This window comes from Triticum dicoccoides, chromosome 7A (genome assembly GCF_002162155.2).
Source record: "Triticum dicoccoides isolate Atlit2015 ecotype Zavitan chromosome 7A, WEW_v2.0, whole genome shotgun sequence".
NCBI lineage: Eukaryota > Viridiplantae > Streptophyta > Magnoliopsida > Poales > Poaceae > Triticum > Triticum dicoccoides.
Genome location: NC_041392.1, coordinates 136,682,468 through 136,703,690, shown reverse-complemented (window position 1 = coordinate 136,703,690; position 21,223 = coordinate 136,682,468). Strand labels below are relative to the sequence as shown.

At 44.4% G+C, this 21,223-nt stretch overlaps 2 protein-coding genes across 2 annotated transcripts; both read left to right on the top strand.

Annotated features, from left to right (window-relative positions):
• Positions 1 to 10,613: 10,613 nt before the first annotated feature.
• LOC119331621 (pentatricopeptide repeat-containing protein At3g29230-like) lies at positions 10,614 to 12,659 on the top strand. Its single transcript, XM_037604786.1, has one exon. It carries the CDS (start codon positions 10,904 to 10,906, stop codon positions 12,305 to 12,307), a length of 1,404 nt encoding a protein of 467 aa, XP_037460683.1. The 5' UTR covers positions 10,614 to 10,903; the 3' UTR covers positions 12,308 to 12,659.
• A 1,010-nt stretch (positions 12,660 to 13,669) lies between these two features.
• On the top strand, positions 13,670 to 15,309 carry LOC119331382 (12-oxophytodienoate reductase 1). Its single transcript, XM_037604540.1, has 2 exons — positions 13,670 to 14,099; positions 14,349 to 15,309. The coding sequence occupies exons 1-2, from the start codon at positions 13,760 to 13,762 to the stop codon at positions 15,116 to 15,118; spliced, it is 1,110 nt and encodes a 369-aa protein (XP_037460437.1). The 5' UTR covers positions 13,670 to 13,759; the 3' UTR covers positions 15,119 to 15,309.
• The last annotated feature ends 5,914 nt before the right edge of the window (positions 15,310 to 21,223 follow it).

The window sequence follows — 21,223 nt, the reverse complement described above, 5'->3', positions numbered from 1 at the left end:
TCTTGAATAACTCCCTTCCCAATAATATTACCGCTACTAATAAGAAACTTTTTAGTGTGCAAAATAACAGGATTTTCAAGAGGATCATTAGTAGCATCAAAGTTTTCCATATTATTATCCTTATCAATGATAACCTCCCCAGTTTCAAACATGATGGCAATAGATTGCAAAAAGAATGAGCACACAGAAGGCAAGAAGGAAAAAGAGGCAAACGAAAAAGAGGGCGAATAAAATGGCAAGGATGAAGTGGGGGAGAGGAAAACGAGAGGCAAATGGCAAATAATGTAATGCTAAGGATAAGAGTTGTGATGGGTACTTGGTATGTCTTGACTTGGCGTAGATCTCCCCGACAATGGTGCCAGAAATCCTTCTTGCTACCTCTTGAGAACTGCGTTGGTTTTCCCTTGAAGAGGAAAGGGTGGTGCAGTAAAGCAGCGTAACTATTTCCCTTAGTTTTTGAGAACCAAGGTATCAATCCAGTAGGAGACCATGCGCGAGTCACCTCGTACCTACACAAACAAATAAGAACCTTGCAACCAATGCGATAAAGGGGTTGTCAATCCCTTCACGGCCACTTGCAAGAGTGAGATCTGATAGAGATGATAATAATAAGATAAATATTTTTGGTATTTTTATGATATAGATTGAAAGTAAAGATTGCAAAATAAAGTAGATTGGAAACTTGTATGATGGAAAATAGACCCGGGGGCCATAGGTTTCACTAGTGGCTTCTCTCAAGATAGCATAAGTATTACAGTGGGTGAACAAATTGTTGTCGAGCAATTGATAGAAAAGCGAATATTTATGAGAATATCTAGGCATGATCATGTATATAGGCATCACGTCCGAGACAAGTAGACCGAAACGATTCTGCATCTACTACTATTACTCCACACATCGACCGCTATCCAGCATGCATCTAGAGTATTAAGTTCATAAGAACAGAGTAACGCCTTAAGCAAGATGACATGATGTAGAGGGATAAACTCATGCAATATGATGTAAACCCCATCTTTTTATCCTCGATGGCAACAATACAATATGTGTCGTTTCCCTTTCTGTCACTGGGATCGAGCACCGCAAGATTGAACCCAAAGCTAAGCACTTCTCCCATTACAAGAAAGATCAGTCTAGTAGGCCAAACCAAACTGATATTTCGAAGAGACTTGCAAAGATAAACCAATCATACATAAAAGAATTCAGAGAAGATTCAAATATTGTTCATAGATAAACTTGATCATAGACCCACAATTCATCGGATCTCCACAAACACACCGCAAAAGAAGATTACATCGAATAGATCTCCAAGAGAATCGAGGAGAACTTTGTATTGAGATCCAAAGAGAGAGAAGAAGAAGCCATCTAGCTACTAGCTATGGACCTGAAGGTCTGAGGTAAACTACTCACACATCATCGGAGGGGCCATGGAGTTGATGTAGAGGCCCTCCATGACCAATGCCCCCTCTGGCGGAGCTCCGGAAAAGGCCCCAAGATGGGATCTCTTGGGTACAGAAGGTTGCGGCGGTGGAAATAGGGTTTCGTGGTGCTCCTGGATGTTTGCGGGGTATATGGATATATATATAGGAGGAAGAAGTAGGTCGGTGGAGCAACGAGGGGCCCACAAGGGTGGAGGGCGTGCCCAAGGGGGTAGGCATGCCCCCCTGCCTCGTGGCCGCCTCGTTGATTGCTTGACGTCCACTCCAAATCCTCTGGATCATGTTTGTTCGAAAAATCACGTTCTCGAAGGTTTCATTCCGTTTGGACTCCGTTTGATATTCCTTTTCTATGAAACACTGAAATAGGCAAAAAATAACAATTTGGGTTGGGCCTCCGGCTAATAGGTTAGTCCCAAAAATAATATAAAAGTGTAAAATAAAGCCCATTAACATCCAAAACAGATAATATAATAGCATGGAACAAACAAAAATTATAGATACGTTGGGGACGTATAAGAGACGTATCACTACACAGAAGAATTGCGTCCTGGAAGCACCGCTAGGTACAAGACCCGCTGTAGGAGCAACTCCGGACGTTATGAACGTCTGGCAGAGCAAACCTGGTGACTACTCGATAATTCAGTGTGTCATGCTTTACGGCTTAGAATCAGGACTTCAAAGATGTTTTGAACGTCATGGAGCATATGAGATGTTCCAGGAGTTGAAGTTAATATTTCAAGAAAATGCCCGAGTTGAGAGATATGAAGTCTCCAACAAGTTCTATAGCTGCAAAATGGTGGAGAATAGTTCTGTCAGCGAACACATACTCAGAATGTCTGGATACCACAACCACTTGACTCAGCTAGGAGTTAATCTTCCTGATGATAGTGTCATTGATAGAGTTCTTCAATCACTACCACCAAGCTATAAAGGCTTCTTGATGAACTATAATATGCAAGGGATGGAGAAGACTATTCCCGAGCTCTTCGCGATGCTAAAGGTTGCGGAGGTAGAAATTAAGAACGAGCATCAAGTGTTGATGGTTAACAAGACCACCAGTTTCAAGAAAAAAGGGCAAAGGGAAGAAGGGGAAATTCAAGAAGAACATCAAGCCAGTTGCTGCTCAAGGGAAGAAGCCCAAGTCTGGACCTAAGCCTGAGACTGAGTGCTTCTACTGCAAAGGGACTGGTCACCGGAAGCGGAACTGCCCCAAGTATTTGGCGAATAAGAAGGATGGCAAAGTGAAAGGTATATTTGATATACATGTTATTGATGTGTACCTTACTAATGCTCGTAGTAGTGCCTGGGTATTTGATACTGGTTCTGTTGCTCATATTTGCGACTCGAAGCAGGGGCTACGGATTAAACAAAGAATGGCTAAGGACGAGGTGACGATGCACGTGGGAAATGGTTCCAAAGTCGATGTGATCGTCGTCGGCACGCTACCTCTACATCTACCATCGGGATTAGTTTTAGACCTAAATAATTTTTATTTGGTGCCAGCGTTGAGCATGAACATTATATCTGGATCTTGTTTAAATGCGAGACAGTTATTCATTTAAATCAAAGAATAATGGTTGTTCTATTTATATGAGTAATATCTCTTATGGTCATGCACCCTTGATGAGTGGTCTATTTTTACTGAATCTTGATAGTAGTGATACACATGTTCATAGTATTGAAGCCAAAAGATGCAGAGTTGATAATGATAGTGCAACTTATTTGTGGCACTGCCGTTTAGGTCATATTGGTGTAAAGCGCATGAAGAAACTCCATTCTGATGGACTTCTGGAATCCCTTGATTATGAATCACTTGTACTTGCGAACCATGCCTCATGGGCAAGATGACTAAAACTTCGTTCTACGGAACAATGGAGCGAGCAACAGAGTTATTGGAAATCATACATACTGATGTATGTGGTCCAATGAACATTGAAGCTCGCAGCGGATATCGTTATTTTCTCACCTTCACAGATGATTTGAGCAGATATGGGTACTTGATGAAACATAAGTCTGAAACATTTGAAAAGTTCAAAGAATTTCAGAGTGAAGTGGAAAATCATCGTAACAAGAAAATCAAGTTTCTACGATCTGATCGTGGAGGTGAGTATTTGAGTTATGAGTTTGGACTTCATTTGAAACAATGCGGAATAGTTTCGCAACTCACGCCACCTGGAACACCATAGCGTAATGGTGTGTCCGAATGTCGTAATCGCACTTTACTAGATATGCTGCGATCTATGATGTCTCTCACTGATTTACCGCTATCATTTTGGGGTTACGCTTTAGAGACAGCTGCATTCACGTTAAATAGGGCACCATCTAAATCCGTCGAGATGACACCTTATGAACTGTGGTTTGGCAAGAAACCCAAGTTGTCGTTTCTTAAAGTTTGGGGCTGCGATGCTTATGTGAAAAAGCTTCAACCTGATAAGCTCGAACCCAAATCGGAGAAATGTGTCTTCATAGGATACCCAAAGGAGACTGGTGGGTACACCTTCTATCCCAAATCCGAAGGCAAGATATTCGTTGCTAAGAATGGATCCTTTATAGAGAAGTGAGTGGGAGGAAAGTAGAACTTGACGAGGTAATTGTACCTTCTCCCTTATTGGAAAGTAGTTCATCACTGAAATCAGTTCCAGTGATTCCTACACCAGTAAGTGAGGAAGCTAATGATGATGATCATGAAACTTCTGATCAAGTTACTACCGAACCTCGTAGGTCAACTAGAGTAAGGTCCGCACCAGAGTGGTACGGTAATCCTGTTCTGGAAGTCATGTTACTTGACCATGACGAACTTACGAACTATGAGGAAGCGATGATGATCCCAGATTCCGCAAAATGGCTTGAAGCCATGAAATCTGAGATGGGATCCATGTATGAGAACAAAGTGTGGACTTTGGTTGACTTGCCCGATGATCGGCAGGCCATAGAGAATAAATGGATCTTCAAGAAGAAGAGTGACACTGACGGTAATGTTACTGTCTGCAAAGCTTGACTTGTTGCGAAAGGTTTTCGACAAGTTCAAGGAGTTGACTACGATGAGACCTTCTCACCCATAGCGATTCTTAAGTCCGTCCGAATCATGTTAGCAATTGCCGCATTTTATGATTATGAAATTTGGCAAATGGATGTCAAAAATGCATTCCTTAATGGATACCTTAAAGAAGAGTTGTATATGATGCAACTAGAAGGTTTTGTCGATCCAAAAGGTGCTAACAAAGTGCGCAAGCTCCAGCGATCCATTTATGGACTGGTACAAGCCTCTCGGAGTTGGAATATACGCTTTGATAGTATGATCAAAGCATATGGTTTTATACAAACTTTTGGAGAAGCCTGTATTTACAAGAAAGTGAGTGGGAGCTCCGTAGCATTTCTGATATTATATGTAGATGACATATTGTTGATCAAAAATGATACTGATTTTCTAAATAGCATAAAAGGATACTTGAATAAGAATTTTTCAATGAAAGACCTCAGTGAAGCTGCTTATATATTGGGCATCAAGATCTAAAGAGATAGATCAAGACGCTTGATTGGACTTTCACAAAGCACATACCTTGATAAAGTTTTGAAGAAGTTCAAAATGGATCAGGCAAAGAAAGGGTTCTTGCCTGTATTACAAGGTGTGAAGTTGAGTCACACTCAATGCCCGACCACTGCAGAAGATAGAGAGAAAATGAAAGGTGTTCCCTATGCTTCAACCATAGGCTTTATCATGTATGCGATGTTGTGTACCAGACCTGATGTGTGCCTTGAGTTTAGCAGGGAGGTACCAAAGTAATCCAGGAGTGGATCACTGGACAATGGTCAAGAACATCCTGAAATACCTGAAAAGGACTAAGGATATGTTTCTCGTATATGGAGGTGACAAAGAACTCGTCGTAAATGATTACGTCAATGCAAGCTTTGACACTGATCCGGATGACTCTAAGTCACAAATCGGATGCGTGTTTTCATTAAATGGTGGAGCTGTCAGTTGGTGAAGTTCCAGGCAGAGCATCGTGGCGGGATCTACGTGTGAAGCGGAATACATAGCTGCTTCAGAAGCAGCAATTGAAGGATTCTGGATGAAGGAGTTCATATCCAATCTAGATGTCATACCTAGTGCATCGGGTCCAATGAAAATCTTTTGTGACAATACTGATGCAATTGCCTTGGCAAAGGAATCTAGATTTCACAAGAGAACCAAGCACATCAAGAGACGCTTCAATTCCATCCACGATCAAGTCAAGGAGGGAGACATAGAGATTTGCAAGATACATACGGATCTGAATGTTGCAGACCCATTGACTAAGCCTCTCTCACGAACAAAACATGATCAGCACCAAGACTCCATGGGTGTTAGAATCATTACACTATAATCTAGATTATTGACTCTAGTGCAAGTGGGAGACTGAAGGAAATATGCCCTAGAGGCAATAATAAAGTTGTTATTTATATTTCCTTATATCATGATAAATGTTTATTATTCATGCTAGAATTGTATTAACCGAAAACTTAGTACATGTGTGAATACATAGACAAACAGAGTGTCACTAGTTTGCCTCTACTTGACTAGCTCATTGAATCAATGATGGTTATGTTTCCTAACCATAGACATGAGTTGTCATTTGATTAACGGGATCACACCATTAGAGAATGATGTGATTGACTTGACCCATCCGTCAGCTTAGCACGATGATCGTTTAGTTTGTTGCTATTACTTTCTCCATAACTATACATGTTCCTATGACTATGAGATCATGCAACTCCCGAATACCATAGGAACACTTTGTGTGCTACCAAACATCACAACGTAACTGGGTGATTATAAAGGTGCTCCACAGGTGTCTTCGTTGGTGTTTGTTGAGTTGGCATGGATCAAGATTAGGATTTGTCACTCCGATTTTCGGAGAGGTATATCTAGGCCCTCTCGGTAATGTACATCACAATAAGCCTTGCAAGCAATGTAACTAATGAGTTAGTTACAGGATGTAGCATTACAGAACAAGTAAAGAGACTTGCCGGTAACGAGATTGAACTAGGTATTGAGATACCGACGATCGAATCTCGGACAAGTAACATACCGATGACAAAGGGAACAACGTATGTTGTTATGCGGTTTGACCGATAAAGATCATCGTAGAATATGTAGGAACCAATATGAGCATCCAGGTTCCGCTATTGGTTATTGACCGGAGTCATGTCTCGGTCATGTCTACATAGTTCTCGAACCCGTAGGGTCCGCACGCTTAACGTTCGGTGACGATCGATATTACGAGTTTATATGTTATGATGTACCGAAGGTAGTTCGGAGTCCCGGATTTGTTCATGGACATGACGAAGAGTCTCTAAATGGTCGAGACGTAAAGATCGATATATTGGAAGCCTATGTTTGGACACCATAATGGTTTCGGGTGAAATCGGGAGTATACCGGAGTACTGGGAGGTTACCAGAACCCCCCGGGAGGTATATGGGCCTTATTGGGCCTTAGTGGAAGAGAGGGGAAAGAAGCAAAGGAGGGGGCGCCCCCCCAAGCCCAATCCAAATTGGGAGGGGGCCGGCCCCCCTTTCCTTCCTTATTCCCTCTCCATCCTTCTCTCCTAGAACCAACAAAGGGATGGGGGGAATCCTACTCCCGGTGGGAGTAGGAATCCTTGGGGCGCGCCTAGAGAGGCCGGCCCCCTCCCCCTCCTCCACTCCTTTATATACGGGGGAGGGGGCACCCCATGGACACACAAGTTGATCATTGATCTTTTAGCCGTGTGCGGTGCCCCCCTTCATCATAATCCACCTCAGAAATATCGTAGTGGTGCTTAGGCGAAGCCCTGTTCCGGTAGCAACATCATCACCGTCATCACGCTGTCGTGTTGACGAAACTCTCCCTCGAAGCTCTACTGGATCGTGAGTTTGCGGGACGTCACCGAGCCGAACGTGTGCAGATTGCGGAGGTGTCGTACCTTCGGTGCTAGATCGGTCGATTGTGAAGACGTACGACTACATCAACCGCATTGTCATAACGCTTCCGCTTGCGGTCTACAAGGGTACGTAGACGATACTCTCCCCTCTCGTTGCTATGCATCACCATGATCTTGCGTGTGCGTAGGATTTTTTTTAAATTACCGCGTTCCCCAACAGTAATGAGTTATGTTTGGATATATTTGCATAGAAGTTATATTGTCATGGATCCTCCGACATGTGGTGTTTGCTTAGGATCTTTTGCTAGCCAAAAATTTGCACTAAGTAGAGATACTACTTGTGCATCCAAAAACCCTTAAACCTAGTTTCTTGCCATGAGTGTCCACCATACCTACCTATGGATTGAATAAGATTCTTCAAGTAAGTTGTCATCGGTGCATAAAGCAATAAAAATTGCTCCTAAATATGTTTGATATTTTAATGTAAGGGAAAATTGAGCATTGTACGAACTTGTGATGGCAAAGTAATAAAAGCGACGGACTGCATAATAAAGGTTGCTATCATAAGGGGAAATATAACATGACGTTCCTTTGCATTAAGAGCTTGGGCATACAAATAAAAAGCGCATGGCAACCTCTGCTTCCCTCTGCGAAGGGCCTATCTTTTACTTTTCAGTATTTACTTTTATGCAAAGAGTCAATAGTATAATTTCTCATTTCAACCACAACTATTCTCTAGTGGGCAAGCATCATGTGGTGGGGAAAGACCTAGGCACATATGACCAGTCAAATATATTTGATCATGATATATTATTGTTGACAATTATTTCTATGATAAATGAGTTGGGAGGCGAAATATTAAGCCCCTATCTTTCTCTGTGTTCGATGGCTGCATTTGTTCTAAGAATATGCTTTGAGTAGTAACAATCATGGAAGACTATATGATGATTGAGTATGTGGAGCTCTTAATTAGACTTTGTTGAATAAGTTGAATTGCAATTGCTTGGTGACTGAGAACATAGGTTGTTGAGTTTCAAGAGAATTCATTGTTCGAACCTTAACATGTGAATTGGTTGCTATTTTAATATGAGAAGTTTTATAAGAAATAATTGTTGTTATGATGCTAGGAAAAGTGATTGAAATTGTCATTGATCAAACTTTTGTACTTTGGTAGCATTCACACTTCATAAATTATTTCTTTTATCATTTACCTACTCGATGACGAGTAGGAATTAAGCTTGGGGATGCTGATACGTCTCCAACGTATCTATAATTTATGAAGTATTCATGCTAATATATTATCATTCTTGGATGTTTTACAATCATTTTATAGCAACACTATATCATTTTTGGGACTAACCTATTCACATAGTGCCCATTGCCAGTTGTTGTATTTTGCTTGTTTTTTATATCGGAAAATCAATATCAAATGGGGTCCAAATGCAACGAAACTTTTTGGAGATTTTTTTGGACCAGAAGACATCCAGGGGGCCAGAGAAACACCTGAGGGGTGCCCCGAGGGGGGCACAACCCAACCAGGCGTGCCCAGGTGGGTTGTGCCCACCTTGGTGGCCTTCCGCACCCCCTCTTCACCCTATAAATCGTCAAATATTTCAAAAACCCTCGGGGTTACCCTAGATTATAAGTTTCACCATGCAAGCCTCTGTAGCCATGATAAACCAATCTAGATCCGGTTCCGGCACCCTGCCGGAGGGGGGAATCATCACCGGTGGCCATCTTCATCATCCCGGCGGCCACCGTGATGAGGAGGGAGTAGTCCACCCTCGGGGCTGAGGGTTTGTACCAGTAGCTATGTGTTTAATCTCTCTCTCTCTCTCTCTCTCTCTCTCTCTCTCTCGTGTTCTTGATGGCACGATCCTGATGTATCGGGGGCTTTGTTAATATAGTTGGATCATATGGTGTTCACCCCTCTCTATCTTGTCATGATGAATTGAGTTTTTCCTTTGAGATTTTGGTTTATCGGATTGAATACCTTTATGGATTTGAGAGCACTTAATATATGTCTTGCATATGAATACCCGTGGTGACAATGGGGTATTTTTTTGGTTCACTTGATATATATTTTGGCACTCAACTCGTGCATTCCTGAGGTGACATTGGGGTAATCTATGCATAGCGGTTGATGCACGTTCTCGTCTTTGTTTCTCCGGTAGAAATCTTGAAGCACTCTTTGAGGTTCTTTGTGTTGGAATGAGTATTATGAATCTGAATTTGCTTTGGTATTATTTTAGTACGAACTCTTGATAGATCGATCGGAAATAATAATTAAGTGTTATTTTAGTATGAATTCTTGATAGATCGATCGAAAACAATAACTTGGTGTTATTTTAGTATGAACTCTTGGATAGATAGATCAGAAAGAATAGCTACAAATAATTTCTTCTTATGTTCTCCGCTAGATAAGAACTTTGGAGTGATTTTTTGTTGCACGTTGGGGATGGTTATGTGATCCAATTGTATTAGCATTGTTGAGACATTACACTAGCGAAAGTACGGACCCCAGGCCTCATTTTCAATCATTGCAATACCGTTTGTGCTCCGTTTTATCAATTGCTATCTTGTTGTTTTTTATTGTTCTTATTACAAAAACCAATATCTATTATCCATACTACACTTGTATCACCGTCTCTTCACCGAATTAGTGCACCTATACAAATTATTATTGTATTTGGTGTGTTGGGGACACAAAAGACTTTTTATTATTTGGTTACAGGGTTGTTTGAGAGAGACTATCTTCAGCCTGCGCCTCTCACGGATTGATAAAGCTTAGGTCATCCACTTGAAGAAAAATTCCTACTGTCCTATAAAATTATGCGCTTTGAGGGCCAACACGTGTCTACAAGAATAAAATTGCGTAGTAGACATGAAGCTCTTTTCTGGCGCCGTTGTCGGGGAGGTGAGTGCTTGAAGGTATATCTTTAAATCTTGCAATTGAGTCTTTTTGTTTCTTATTTTATCACTAGTTTGGTTTTATAATAGAAAACTACAAAGAAATGGAGATTGGGTTACCTCAGGTTTTATTTATTTTTATAATGTCTATTTTGAAAATAAGGATTTCGATAATTGTGCTAGACGCTCGCGAACGCTCATGAGCACTTGTTAAAGGTTCAACCATACTAGGTGTCATTGTATCAAATATCAAGTTTGACGACCACAACCCGCTTGATGCCATCGCCTCCGTTCGACTACGAGATAAAATGATAAAAGACTAGTGTCATGTGGTAAGGAATAAGCAATGCGACATAAGATATCTAAAGTGGGGAGTGGGCTACCCAATTGTGTTTACATGAAGTAGTGTCTTTGACGATTGCAATGGATCAATGCAAAGTCACGAAAGCATTTAGGTGCGTAATTTTTCACAATGCCGAATTTGACAAGAACTCGTTGCACAAACCGAAGCCGCCTGCCAAGTGCTTGAGTGTCAACCTGAGTTTTTTTTTTTTTGTGAAACAAGAACCTGAGAATTCCGACTTGCGCTCAAGTTCACTGTGAATTCAGAGGGCGGCTAATGGAAATTCAGTTTCCTGGGAGAGAAGACACGGCAGATGCAGCCGAGGACGCTCCCGCGCGGCCGCGCCGCCGTCCTGCGCGCGGTCACGGGATGCCGCGGCCGCCGCGAAGAGCAGGCCCTCCACTGCCTCGTCTGCAAGCTCGGCCTCGCCTCCGACGTCGTGCTGGCGACCGCCTTGCTCGTCCGCTACGGCAAGCACGGCCTCCTGGCTCCGGCCCAGCGGCTGTTCGACGAGATGCCGCGCAGGGACGCGGTCGCCTTCAACGCCATGCTGGCCGCGCTCGGCGCCTCGGGTAGGGCGGATGACGCGCGGAGGCTGTTCGACCGAATGCCGGAGCCGGACAGGACCCCCGCGTCGTGGAACACCCTGCTCACGTGCTACTGCAGGGCCGGCGACCTCGCCTCCGCCAGGGCAGTCTTCGAGGTGAGCCTGCGCGCGGCGACGAGCAGCGTCGTGTCGTGGAACGCCATGGTCGACGGGTACTGCAAGGCCGGGCGGATGGACGCTGCACGGGAGCTGTTCGACCGGATGGGCTCATCACTGCGGGACGTCGTCACCTATAACACGATGATGGCCGGGTACTTGCGCCGGGGAGACCCAGCCGCCGCCATCGCGATGTTCCGCCGGCTGACGCAGGAGGGGGATCAGGAGACGCCGAGGCCCACCGCGGTCACCATTGCCACCGTGGTGACGGCTTGCACGCAGGTGGGGGACTTCGGCTTTGGCCGGGCGGTCCATCTCTCCGCCCGGCAGCTGCTGGGGACGAGCCCCGACGCCGTGCTGAGCAACGCCCTCATGGACATGTACTTCAAGTGCGGGAGCGTGGACCGCGCGCTCGAGGTCTTCAGCGCCATGCCGCCCGGCGCGCCCAACCTCTTCTGCTGGAACACGGTGATCGCGGGGCTGGGCAGGAACGGCCGCGGCGAGGACGCCGTCAGGGCGTTCCGCGACATGGTCGAGGCGAGCAAGAAGAACAACGAGGTGAAGCCGGACTCGGTGACGTTCGTGGCGCTCCTGTCGGCGTGCAGCCACTCGGGCCTGGTGGCCGAGGGCCGGGCGCTCTTCGGCGAGATGCTGCCGGCCCACGGGGTGGCTCCCGGGGCGGAGCACTACGGCTGCATGGTGGACCTGCTGTGCCGCGCGGGGCTGCTCGGCGAGGCCGTGCGGCTCGTGCGGACGATGCCCGTCCGCCCCAACGCCAAGGTCCTGGGGTGCCTGCTGCTCCACGCGCGCGGCTCGGGGGACGGCGTCGCGGCGAGCGAGTGGGCGGCGGGGCGGATCGCGGAGCTGGACGGCCGCGACGGCGCCGCGTACGGGCTGTCCAACCTGTACGCGTCGCTGCAGAGGTGGGATCACGTCGAGAGGCACCGGAGCAGCGCGGCCGTGGCGAGCGGCAAGGAGCCTGGACGGACCAGCTACGATCCGCATGCGCGCTAGTTCGAGGCACCGACTCGTATGTTTTCTGCAAGGAGGACACACACGTGCACACACACGGCACCGCACGACGGGAGCAGTGATAGGGAGCCCACGTCTGCAGTGACGTTGGCGCGGCGTAAGCACTTGCGGTAGCACTCAACGGATGGGAATGCGAGAGAACCTTCCCGTGTCTTCTTCCTATCGGCACCTGGGGCAAAAGTGACCGTTCGGTTTTCTACTCCCTCCGTTCGGAATTACTGGTCGTAGAAACGGATGTATTTAGATATATTCTAGTTCTAGATACGTCTATTTCCGAGACAAATAATTCCGAACGGAGGAAGTATATGCAAAAAAGGAAAAACAAATTGCACGAATTGATTGGGAAAAGAATTACTGCAGGTAATCAGAATTTTGAAGTAATCTTCATATACTTTGTTTATAAAGGAAATTTTCAACCTATTCATAATAAATCATGACAGTACAGAGAAAATCATATGTTACAAAAATTGCAACGGGTCTATAGAGCAATCATCGCCGTGCTAAGACTTTACAGGACCAACACACTAGACCAACCATCATCGATGAAGAAATTTATAGTGCGAAAGGATCAAATATGTAAACACACGAACAAAGACTGGATCACCGGAGACCAGAACCGACAGAATCTCATGATATGCGACAAAGACACACCTCCACACACTCTTCAAAGATATGCTAGACATACCATCGGGGCGGGAATCAAACATGGACGCACCTCCACGGTCCAAAGACCATCGGATGTGAGACGGACTGACGACTGTGCCGACATGAGGAGGAAGAAACCTAATCCCGTGGGAGTCGTTTCAGGAAGAAAAAGAACATTTTATCTTATACTACTACATAACTATTGTATAAACCGTTATTTTCGTTTTATTTTCGCGAAAGAAACTGGATAGCGGCTGCATGGGGTAATATAACCCGTGATAGTCTAAAAAACTCCACCATTGCATATATGTCGACCTGAAATCACCTTCTTAATTAAATGATCTAGAAAAACGTCATTGTGCTATGCATGAGATTTCATTTTCGTGAAGTGCACGCTAACAAAAGCCTCTAGTCCAGGATACCTGCTGATGAACCAGCATTGACACCGACTACTAGGATCGATAACCACACATTTGATTAGTGCGCAAACGGAACACGACCACATACAATGCATCTCGCTCATGCTCCGTGGTTCACACACACGCATACGCTGACGGAGAGAGTGGCAAGTTCAGGGAAACGGGAACAGACCGGCTGGTCAAACAAAGACGACAACGCCACACGGCCACACGGGAGGGGTCCAATCACCAGCACCTATAAATACACAGCCAGGCCCTCATCCTGATTCAGCCACAGACATACAGAAACAGAGCTCAGAAGCAAGAAACAGAGCAAGATTTTTACAGATTCCTTTGCAATTTGCGTAGCATCCAGTTCACGGCGAGCAAGATGGTGGCCAAGGAGGCGATCCCGCTGCTGACGCCGCACAGGATGGGCCGGTTCGAGCTCTCCCACCGGGTGGTGCTCGCGCCGCTCACGCGCTGCCGCTCCTACGCCAACGTCCCGCAGCCGCACGCCGCGGCCTACTACTCGCAGCGGGCCACCAAGGGCGGCCTGCTCATCGCCGAGGCCACCGGCGTCTCCGCCACCGCGCAGGGGTACCCGGAGACCCCCGGCATCTGGACGCAGCAGCAGGTCGACGCCTGGAAGCCCATCGTCGACGCCGTCCACCGCAAGGGCGCTCTCTTCTTCTGCCAGATCTGGCACGTCGGAAGGGTCTCCACCAACGGTAAGTTGGGAATCCGGACATGCTATTTTTCTGAGAGAGAAGAATCCATGCTATTTTCTGTTGATAAACTGTACTACCGCTCTGAGATTTATTTGTTGTCACTATCATCCGCTCTGAGATTTACTTGATCCTTTCCTAAGCAATTAGGCATTTAGGCATCCATGTTTTTTTGTGTTGGTAACCTATTTGATCCCACCGATTGATTAATTGTTACTTATCTTGCTCTCTGTTTATATTCGAACAAACCAGATTTCCAGCCAGATGGACAGGCGCCGATCTCCAGCACTGACAAGCAGATAACACCTGATGCTGAGTCCGGCATGGTCTACTCCAAGCCCCGACAGCTTCAAACGGACGAGATACCGCTGATTGTCGATGACTTCAGACGTGCTGCCCGGAATGCCGTCGAGGCGGGGTTCGACGGCGTGGAGATCCACGGGGCACACGGGTACCTATTGGAGCAGTTCATGAAAGACAGCTCTAATGATCGCACCGACGAGTACGGTGGCAGCCTCGAGAACCGGTGCCGCTTTGCGGTGGAGGTAATTGATGCTATAGTCCATGAGATTGGTGCGGATCGCGTAGGCATCAGGTTGTCTCCATTCGTGGACTACATGGACTGCTTCGACTCGGACCCACATGCACTTGGGATGTACATGGTACAACAGCTCAACAAGCATCAAGGGTTTGTCTATTGCCACATGGTAGAACCCCGGATGGCAATTGTGGATGGTCGCAGACAAATACCCCACGGGCTTCTGCCATTCAGGAAAGCATTCAACGGCACTTTCATTGCCGCTGGAGGGTATGATCGAGAGGAAGGCAACAAAGTGGTGGCCGACGGCTATGCTGATCTCGTTGCTTATGGGAGGATCTTTCTAGCTAATCCAGATTTGCCAAAGAGATTCGAGCTCGACTCACCACTGAACAAGTACGACCGTAACACTTTCTACACGCAAGATCCTGTCATTGGCTACACAGATTATCCTTTCCTTGAAGGCGGCTCGAATGCCGAGTAGTTCACCCACTCGACTTGAATTAGTGATGTGCTTGATTTTATAAAGTATGTAATGATTTATTCAATGTGTGTATGCACGGGGCATGTGCACTGTATCATTTTCACCAATAATTTACTTTTGTTTTCCCATGTAATGCCAATATGTCAAGATATTATTTTTTACATCAACAATGACATCACTGCCTTCAACAACCTGTAAGACAAATTCTATTCCCACGGTATCCAAAGCAATGGTGCGTCTTTACCGGTTTGTTTCATTTTGATGAGGAGGGGACTTCCCTATCCGGTCTATTCCAATAGCGGCTTCAGTTACAACTTGAATTTCCAAAAGGATTACAACTTGAATTTCAACAACATTGAACACTATGATTCTCTACTAATTGAACTATAGGTTGTTCCTCCCTTTGGAAGTTACCTCATAGGTGGGGGAGGCTTCAGTTGCTACAATTTTTACGAGACGTGGTCGATGAGCGCATGTGCATCCTGGATGCGGGATACAACCACATTTTTTAAGATCATAAAGTATGTAATGATTTATTCAATGTGTGTATGCGCGGGGCCTGTGCATTGTATCATTTACACCAATAATTTACTTTTGTTCCCCCATGTAATGCCAATATGTGAAGATATTTTTTCCATCAACAATGACATCACTGCCTTCAACAACCTGTAAGACAAATCATATTCCCACGGTACCCAAAATAGTGATGTGTCCTTACCGGTTGGTTTTGTTTTGATGAGGAGGGGACTTCCCTGTCCGGCCTATTCCAATAGCGGTTTCAACAGCCACAAGGGCTATAATAAAGTCTGCGAAAAATATCTCCTTTTAATTGTCAACTGTCAAATAAATCAGAAAATGTTAGGAGATCTTCATTAATTGAATTCAGATAAGTTCAAGACATATTAGAGTTCTAACCATGTTTCAGCTTGTGATCAATCCATAGATACTAATAAAAAAATACACTAAAAAAGGTACATTCTCAAACATCATTAACTAACTCATTATCAATCATGATTCATTTCAATATGAGGGCAAGAATTGAACCAATTCAATTAATTACAATAGAACAATTACACAATAAAACAGAAAAGAAAGATGGTAATTGTTGGTGGTAGATGGGTTTTACTAAATCAAAATTGTGATTCTTCAGTTATTTATGTCTGCCCCGCTAGCCTTTATTGGGACACCGACATAGCTCGTATGCACTGTTAGATCTAGTTGGCCTTGATTCCCTTTTTATTGTGCCATTCCAGGTAGGCGTTGTGCTGATGCACAACGTTGCAGGTACGTTAACCTTGCGCACATTCCTAATGTAAAAAGTAGCCTTCTATCGATTCGTTTGCCGTTGGGATGTCCGGTTACAACGCGTCGGGTACGTCTATGCGGTCAAGCACGTGATTCTTGAGTCCTACGCGGTCGGGCACAACCGATAGTCTTGCGTGCGAGGCCGCCGATTAGAGTAATAGTACTATTGAATTTATTATCCATCTGGAGTAGATCATCAAAGTTTAACCCAAAATATAAAAAGTATAAGACTACCAAAATATGATCCATATGCTATAGAAAGTAATAGTAATATTGAATTTGTGCTCAAAAGAGCATACAAATGGTGACATACTAACATATACTCCCTCCGTTTCAAAATAGATGACTCAACTTTATACTAGCTTTAGGAGGGAGTAGTATATATTCTATAGGGATTTTTACATCTGTGCCCCATGTAAATGATGATTACATGGACTGCTTCGACTCCGACCCTGAAAGTGCAACTATCCCTAGGTGGTTTTGGTAATTCCTAACAACATATAGCTCATTGAGCTAATGCTATTTCAAGATTAATATTTCAGGAAAGCTCAATGATTGGCATGGCATGGATGAGAAAAGTGGACCCCTCAAAATGCTAAGGACAAAAGGATTGGCTCAAGCTCAAAGCTCAAGACTCTATATTTTCTATTTTAGTGATCCAAGATCACATTGAGTCTATAGGAAAAGCCAATACTATCAAGGAGGGATGAGGTGTTGCTTAATGAGGCTCTTGCTCAAAATGCTTAGTGATATGCTCCAAAGCCCTCAACTACTTTCTCACATCCACATATGACCTAAACCAAAAGTCAAACTCGGCCCCACCGATTCTTTCTATCCGGCGCCACCGAGTTCAGATGTCATAGCCACTACGACAAACCCTAGGAAAATCGGTCTCACCGATGGGGATTGTAATCTCTCTATTTCTCTTCGTAATGTTTCGGTCCCACCGAGATGAACGATCGGTCCCACCGAGATTGCAATGTAAACTCTCTGTTTCCCTTTCGTAACATTTCGGTCTCACCGAAATTAGCGCATCGGTCCCACCGAGTTTACCTGACCAACTCTCTGGTTAGATTATTACCAAAATCGGTCTCACCGAGTTTGTGTAATCGGTCTCACTGAGATTACGTTATGCCCTAACCCTAACCATATCGGTCCTATCGAGTTGCTTGTCGGTCCCACCAAAAATCCTAACGGTCACTAGATTTGCTGAATCGGTCCGACCGAGTTTATCAATTTGGTCCCACCAAGATTGGCAAGTTGTGTGTAACGGTTAGATTTTGTGTGGAGGTTATATATACCCCTCCACCTCCTATTTATTCGTGGAGAGAGCCATCAGAATGAACCTACACTTTCAACTTACTTTTTCTGAGAGAGAACCACCTACACTTGTGTTGAGGCCAAGATATTCCATTCCTACCATATGAATCTTGATCTCTAGCCTTCCCGAAGTTGCTTTTCACTCAAATCTTCTTTCCACCAAATCCATATCCTGTGGGAGAGAGTTGAGTGTGTTGGGGAGACTATCATTTGAAGCACAAGAGCAAGGAGTTCATCATCAACACACCATTTGTTACTTCTTGGAGAGTGGGTCTCCTAGATTGGCTAGGTGTCACTTGGGAGCCTCCGACAAGATTGTGGAGTTGAACCAAGGAGTTTGTAAGGGCAAGGAGATCGCCTACTTCATGAAGATCTACCACTAGTGAGGCAAGTCCTTCATGGGCGACGGCCATGGTGGGATAGACAAGGTTGCTTCTTCATGGACCCTTTGTGGGTGGAGCCCTGGACTCGCGCAGCCGTTACCCTTCGTGGGTTGAAGTCTCCATCAACGTGGATGTACGATAGCACCACATATCGGAACCATGACAAAAACATCTGTGTCTCCTATTGCGTTTGAATCCTCCAAACCCTTCCCTTTACATTCTTTGCATGCTTTACTTTTCGCTGCTCATATACTCTTTGCATGCTTGCTTGAATTGTGTTAAGATTGCTTGACTTGTCCAAAGTTGCTAAAATCTACCAAGAACTAAAATTGGGAAAATGATAAGTTTTATTTGGTCAAGTAGTCTAATCACCCCCTATAGACATACTTTCGATCCTACAAGTGGTATCAGAGCTTTGGTCTCCATTTGCTTTGATTTCCATAGCTTTTGGTAGTCATAGCCTTGGTTTCACAACCTAGGAGAGTATGGCGTCTAGCGAGGGAAATTACCACCGTAGAGGTCCTTACTTTGATGGTACTAATTTTACTAGTTGGAAGCATAAGATGAAAATGCATATTCTTGGACATAACCCCGCCGTATGGGCTATTGTGTGTATTGGCTTGCAAGGTGAATTCTTTGATGGGAGAGAACCGAACCATGAAGCTACCACGGAAGAGTTGAAGATGCTGCAATACAATGCTCAAGCTTGTGATATCCTCTTCAACGGATTGTGCCCTGAAGAATTCAACAAAATCAGCCGTCTTGAGAATGCAACGGAAATTTGGGATACTTTGATTGATATGCATGAAGGTACCGACTCCGTCAAGGAATCCAAGTTGGATGTGCTTCAAAGTCAGCTTGACAAGTTCAAAATGAAGGATGGTGAAGGTGTCGCTGAAATGTACTCTAGGCTTGCTCTTATCAGAAATGAGATTGCCGGCTTAGGAAGTGAAGAGATGACTGACAAATTTATCATCAAGAAGATCCTAAGAGCTTTGGACGGAAAATATGAGACCATATGCACATTGATTCAAATGATGCCCAATTACAAAGATCTCAAGCCAACGGAAGTCATTGGAAGAATTGTTGCTCATGAGATGTCACTCAAGGATAAGGAGGAGCTCCATAACAAGTCAAGTGGTGCTTACAAAGCCTCATGTGAAGCTCCCACATCATCAAGTGAGAAACAAACCTTCAATGAAGAATTGAGCCTAATGGTGAAGAACTTCAACAAGTTCTACAAGAGTAGAAGCAAAGAGAGAAGTTCCAAGTCAAGGTCCTACAATGACAAAAGATCTTCTAGTCGAGAGAGAAATTGCTACAATTGTGGAAGACCCGGAAACTATTCCAATGAGTGTACGGCACCCTACAAGAGAAGAGAAGATTTTCCAAAAAGAAGAAGTAGAAGAGAAGAATCACCATCAAGAGAGAGAAGGAGTAGAGATGATCGTTGTGAACGAAGAACATTCCGGAGAAGCAAGGATTCGTAAAGGAAGGACAAGTCATCAAGGAGCTACACAAAACGAAGACATCAAGCTCATGTTGGTGAATGGGTATCCGGCTCCGACTCCGACAATCACTCCGAGAGAAGCTATCACTCCGATCTGAATATACTCAAGATGAAGGTGTTGCCGGTCTAGCACTTGTGTCAACCAACTCCTACGACATATTTGATTCACCAAATGAAGTACTTGGAAGATGCTTCATGGATAAAGTCCCAAAGGTATCACACCCCGAGTATGTTGATCTCCTAAGATAATAGTGATGAAGATGACTTGTTAGGTGATGATGATTTACTTGTTGACAACTCTAGTGATGAATACTATGATGAAACGTCAATTAATCATGCTAATCAAGATAAAACGAATGACAATGATAAGGAGAATATTGAGTTTCTAACTAAAGAACTAAACACTCTTAAGTTAGCTCATGAAACTATCTTAGGAGATCATCGAGAACTTTTAAGGACTCATGAGAAATTACGTTTTGAAAATCTCAACCTTGAGCAAGAGCATGAGTTCTTAAAGGCAGTCAATGATGATCTTCGCAAGAAAAGTTCTTCTTACATTTCCAAGCATTTACTCTTATCCACTTACATGCCTCAAGTCAAGTCTAGTAACAAGAACAAGGAAGATTCTTCCTCTAGTTGTAACAATAATCATGCTAAATCTAATGTTGTTGCTTCTAGTAGTTCTCTTGGTTCCACTAATGATTCTCTTAGCCAAGTTACACTTGAGCAAGAAAATAGCTTATTGAAGGGAATTATAGAGAAAGGTGTTTACAAGAGCCTTTCCGGGAGTAAGCAATTCGAGGAAATTGTACGCAAGCAAGGAAGGCACCGGAAGAACCAAGGTGTTGGTTTTGAACGAAAGTTCAATGCTAATGGAGTTGAGTGGGAAGAAGATCAATACCCCAAGACGAAGTTTGTTCCTCAACAATAGAAGTATGATCCTACTTCCTTCAAAGGGACACATGCTCAAGATGATCTTCCACCACAGGACCACGAGAAAAAAAGGCAAGGATAAGATTCAAGAGGAAATTGATGCATTTGAAGAAGCACCCAAGGCCCTGGTCAAGTGGGTTCCCAAGACTACATCAAGTTCTACTTCATCAAGTACGACTACAACTCCAAGGATTCCCATCAAGATGATGTGGATCCCGAAGAAGAAGAACTAGAGGGTTCTTGAGGGTGACTCCGCCAACATACTTCACTCTTATCATTTTGGCAAGAACAAGTGCAATCAACTTCCACATCTTGCACTAGTTCAAGGAGTCACAAACCCTCTTGTTGGTAAGACAAGGGACAAGGTAACCTAATGCTTTCATAGACATAATCTTGTGTGTGCATCACTCTATGTCTATGGATATCCTTGTTTGTTCCTTGTGGGACTAACCCGTGTAGGTATTGAAAGTGCAACTCACTCCAAAGGATTGCTCCAAATGATCTACATCAACATTGAGCATCCACATCTTCAATACCTACATGAAGTCATCATCGACAAAACCCAAGGTTAGTTCATCCCTCTTAGGGGGGATCTCACATCTAGGGGGAGCTTTACTCTAAGAATTGAGCTAAAGCAAACTCTAATGGTGTGAA

What these genes read in the sequence shown, in the direction of transcription:
- LOC119331621 (XM_037604786.1), top strand. Translation starts at nt 10,904, where the DNA reads ATGCAGCCGAGGACGCTCCCGCGCGGCCGCGCCGCCGTCCTGCGCGCG.
- LOC119331382 (XM_037604540.1), top strand. Translation starts at nt 13,760, where the DNA reads ATGGTGGCCAAGGAGGCGATCCCGCTGCTGACGCCGCACAGGATGGGC. An exon ending in CGGAAGGGTCTCCACCAACG is followed by an intron (nt 14,100 to 14,348) that starts GTAAGTTGGGAA and finishes CGAACAAACCAG; the next exon opens with ATTTCCAGCCAGATGGACAG.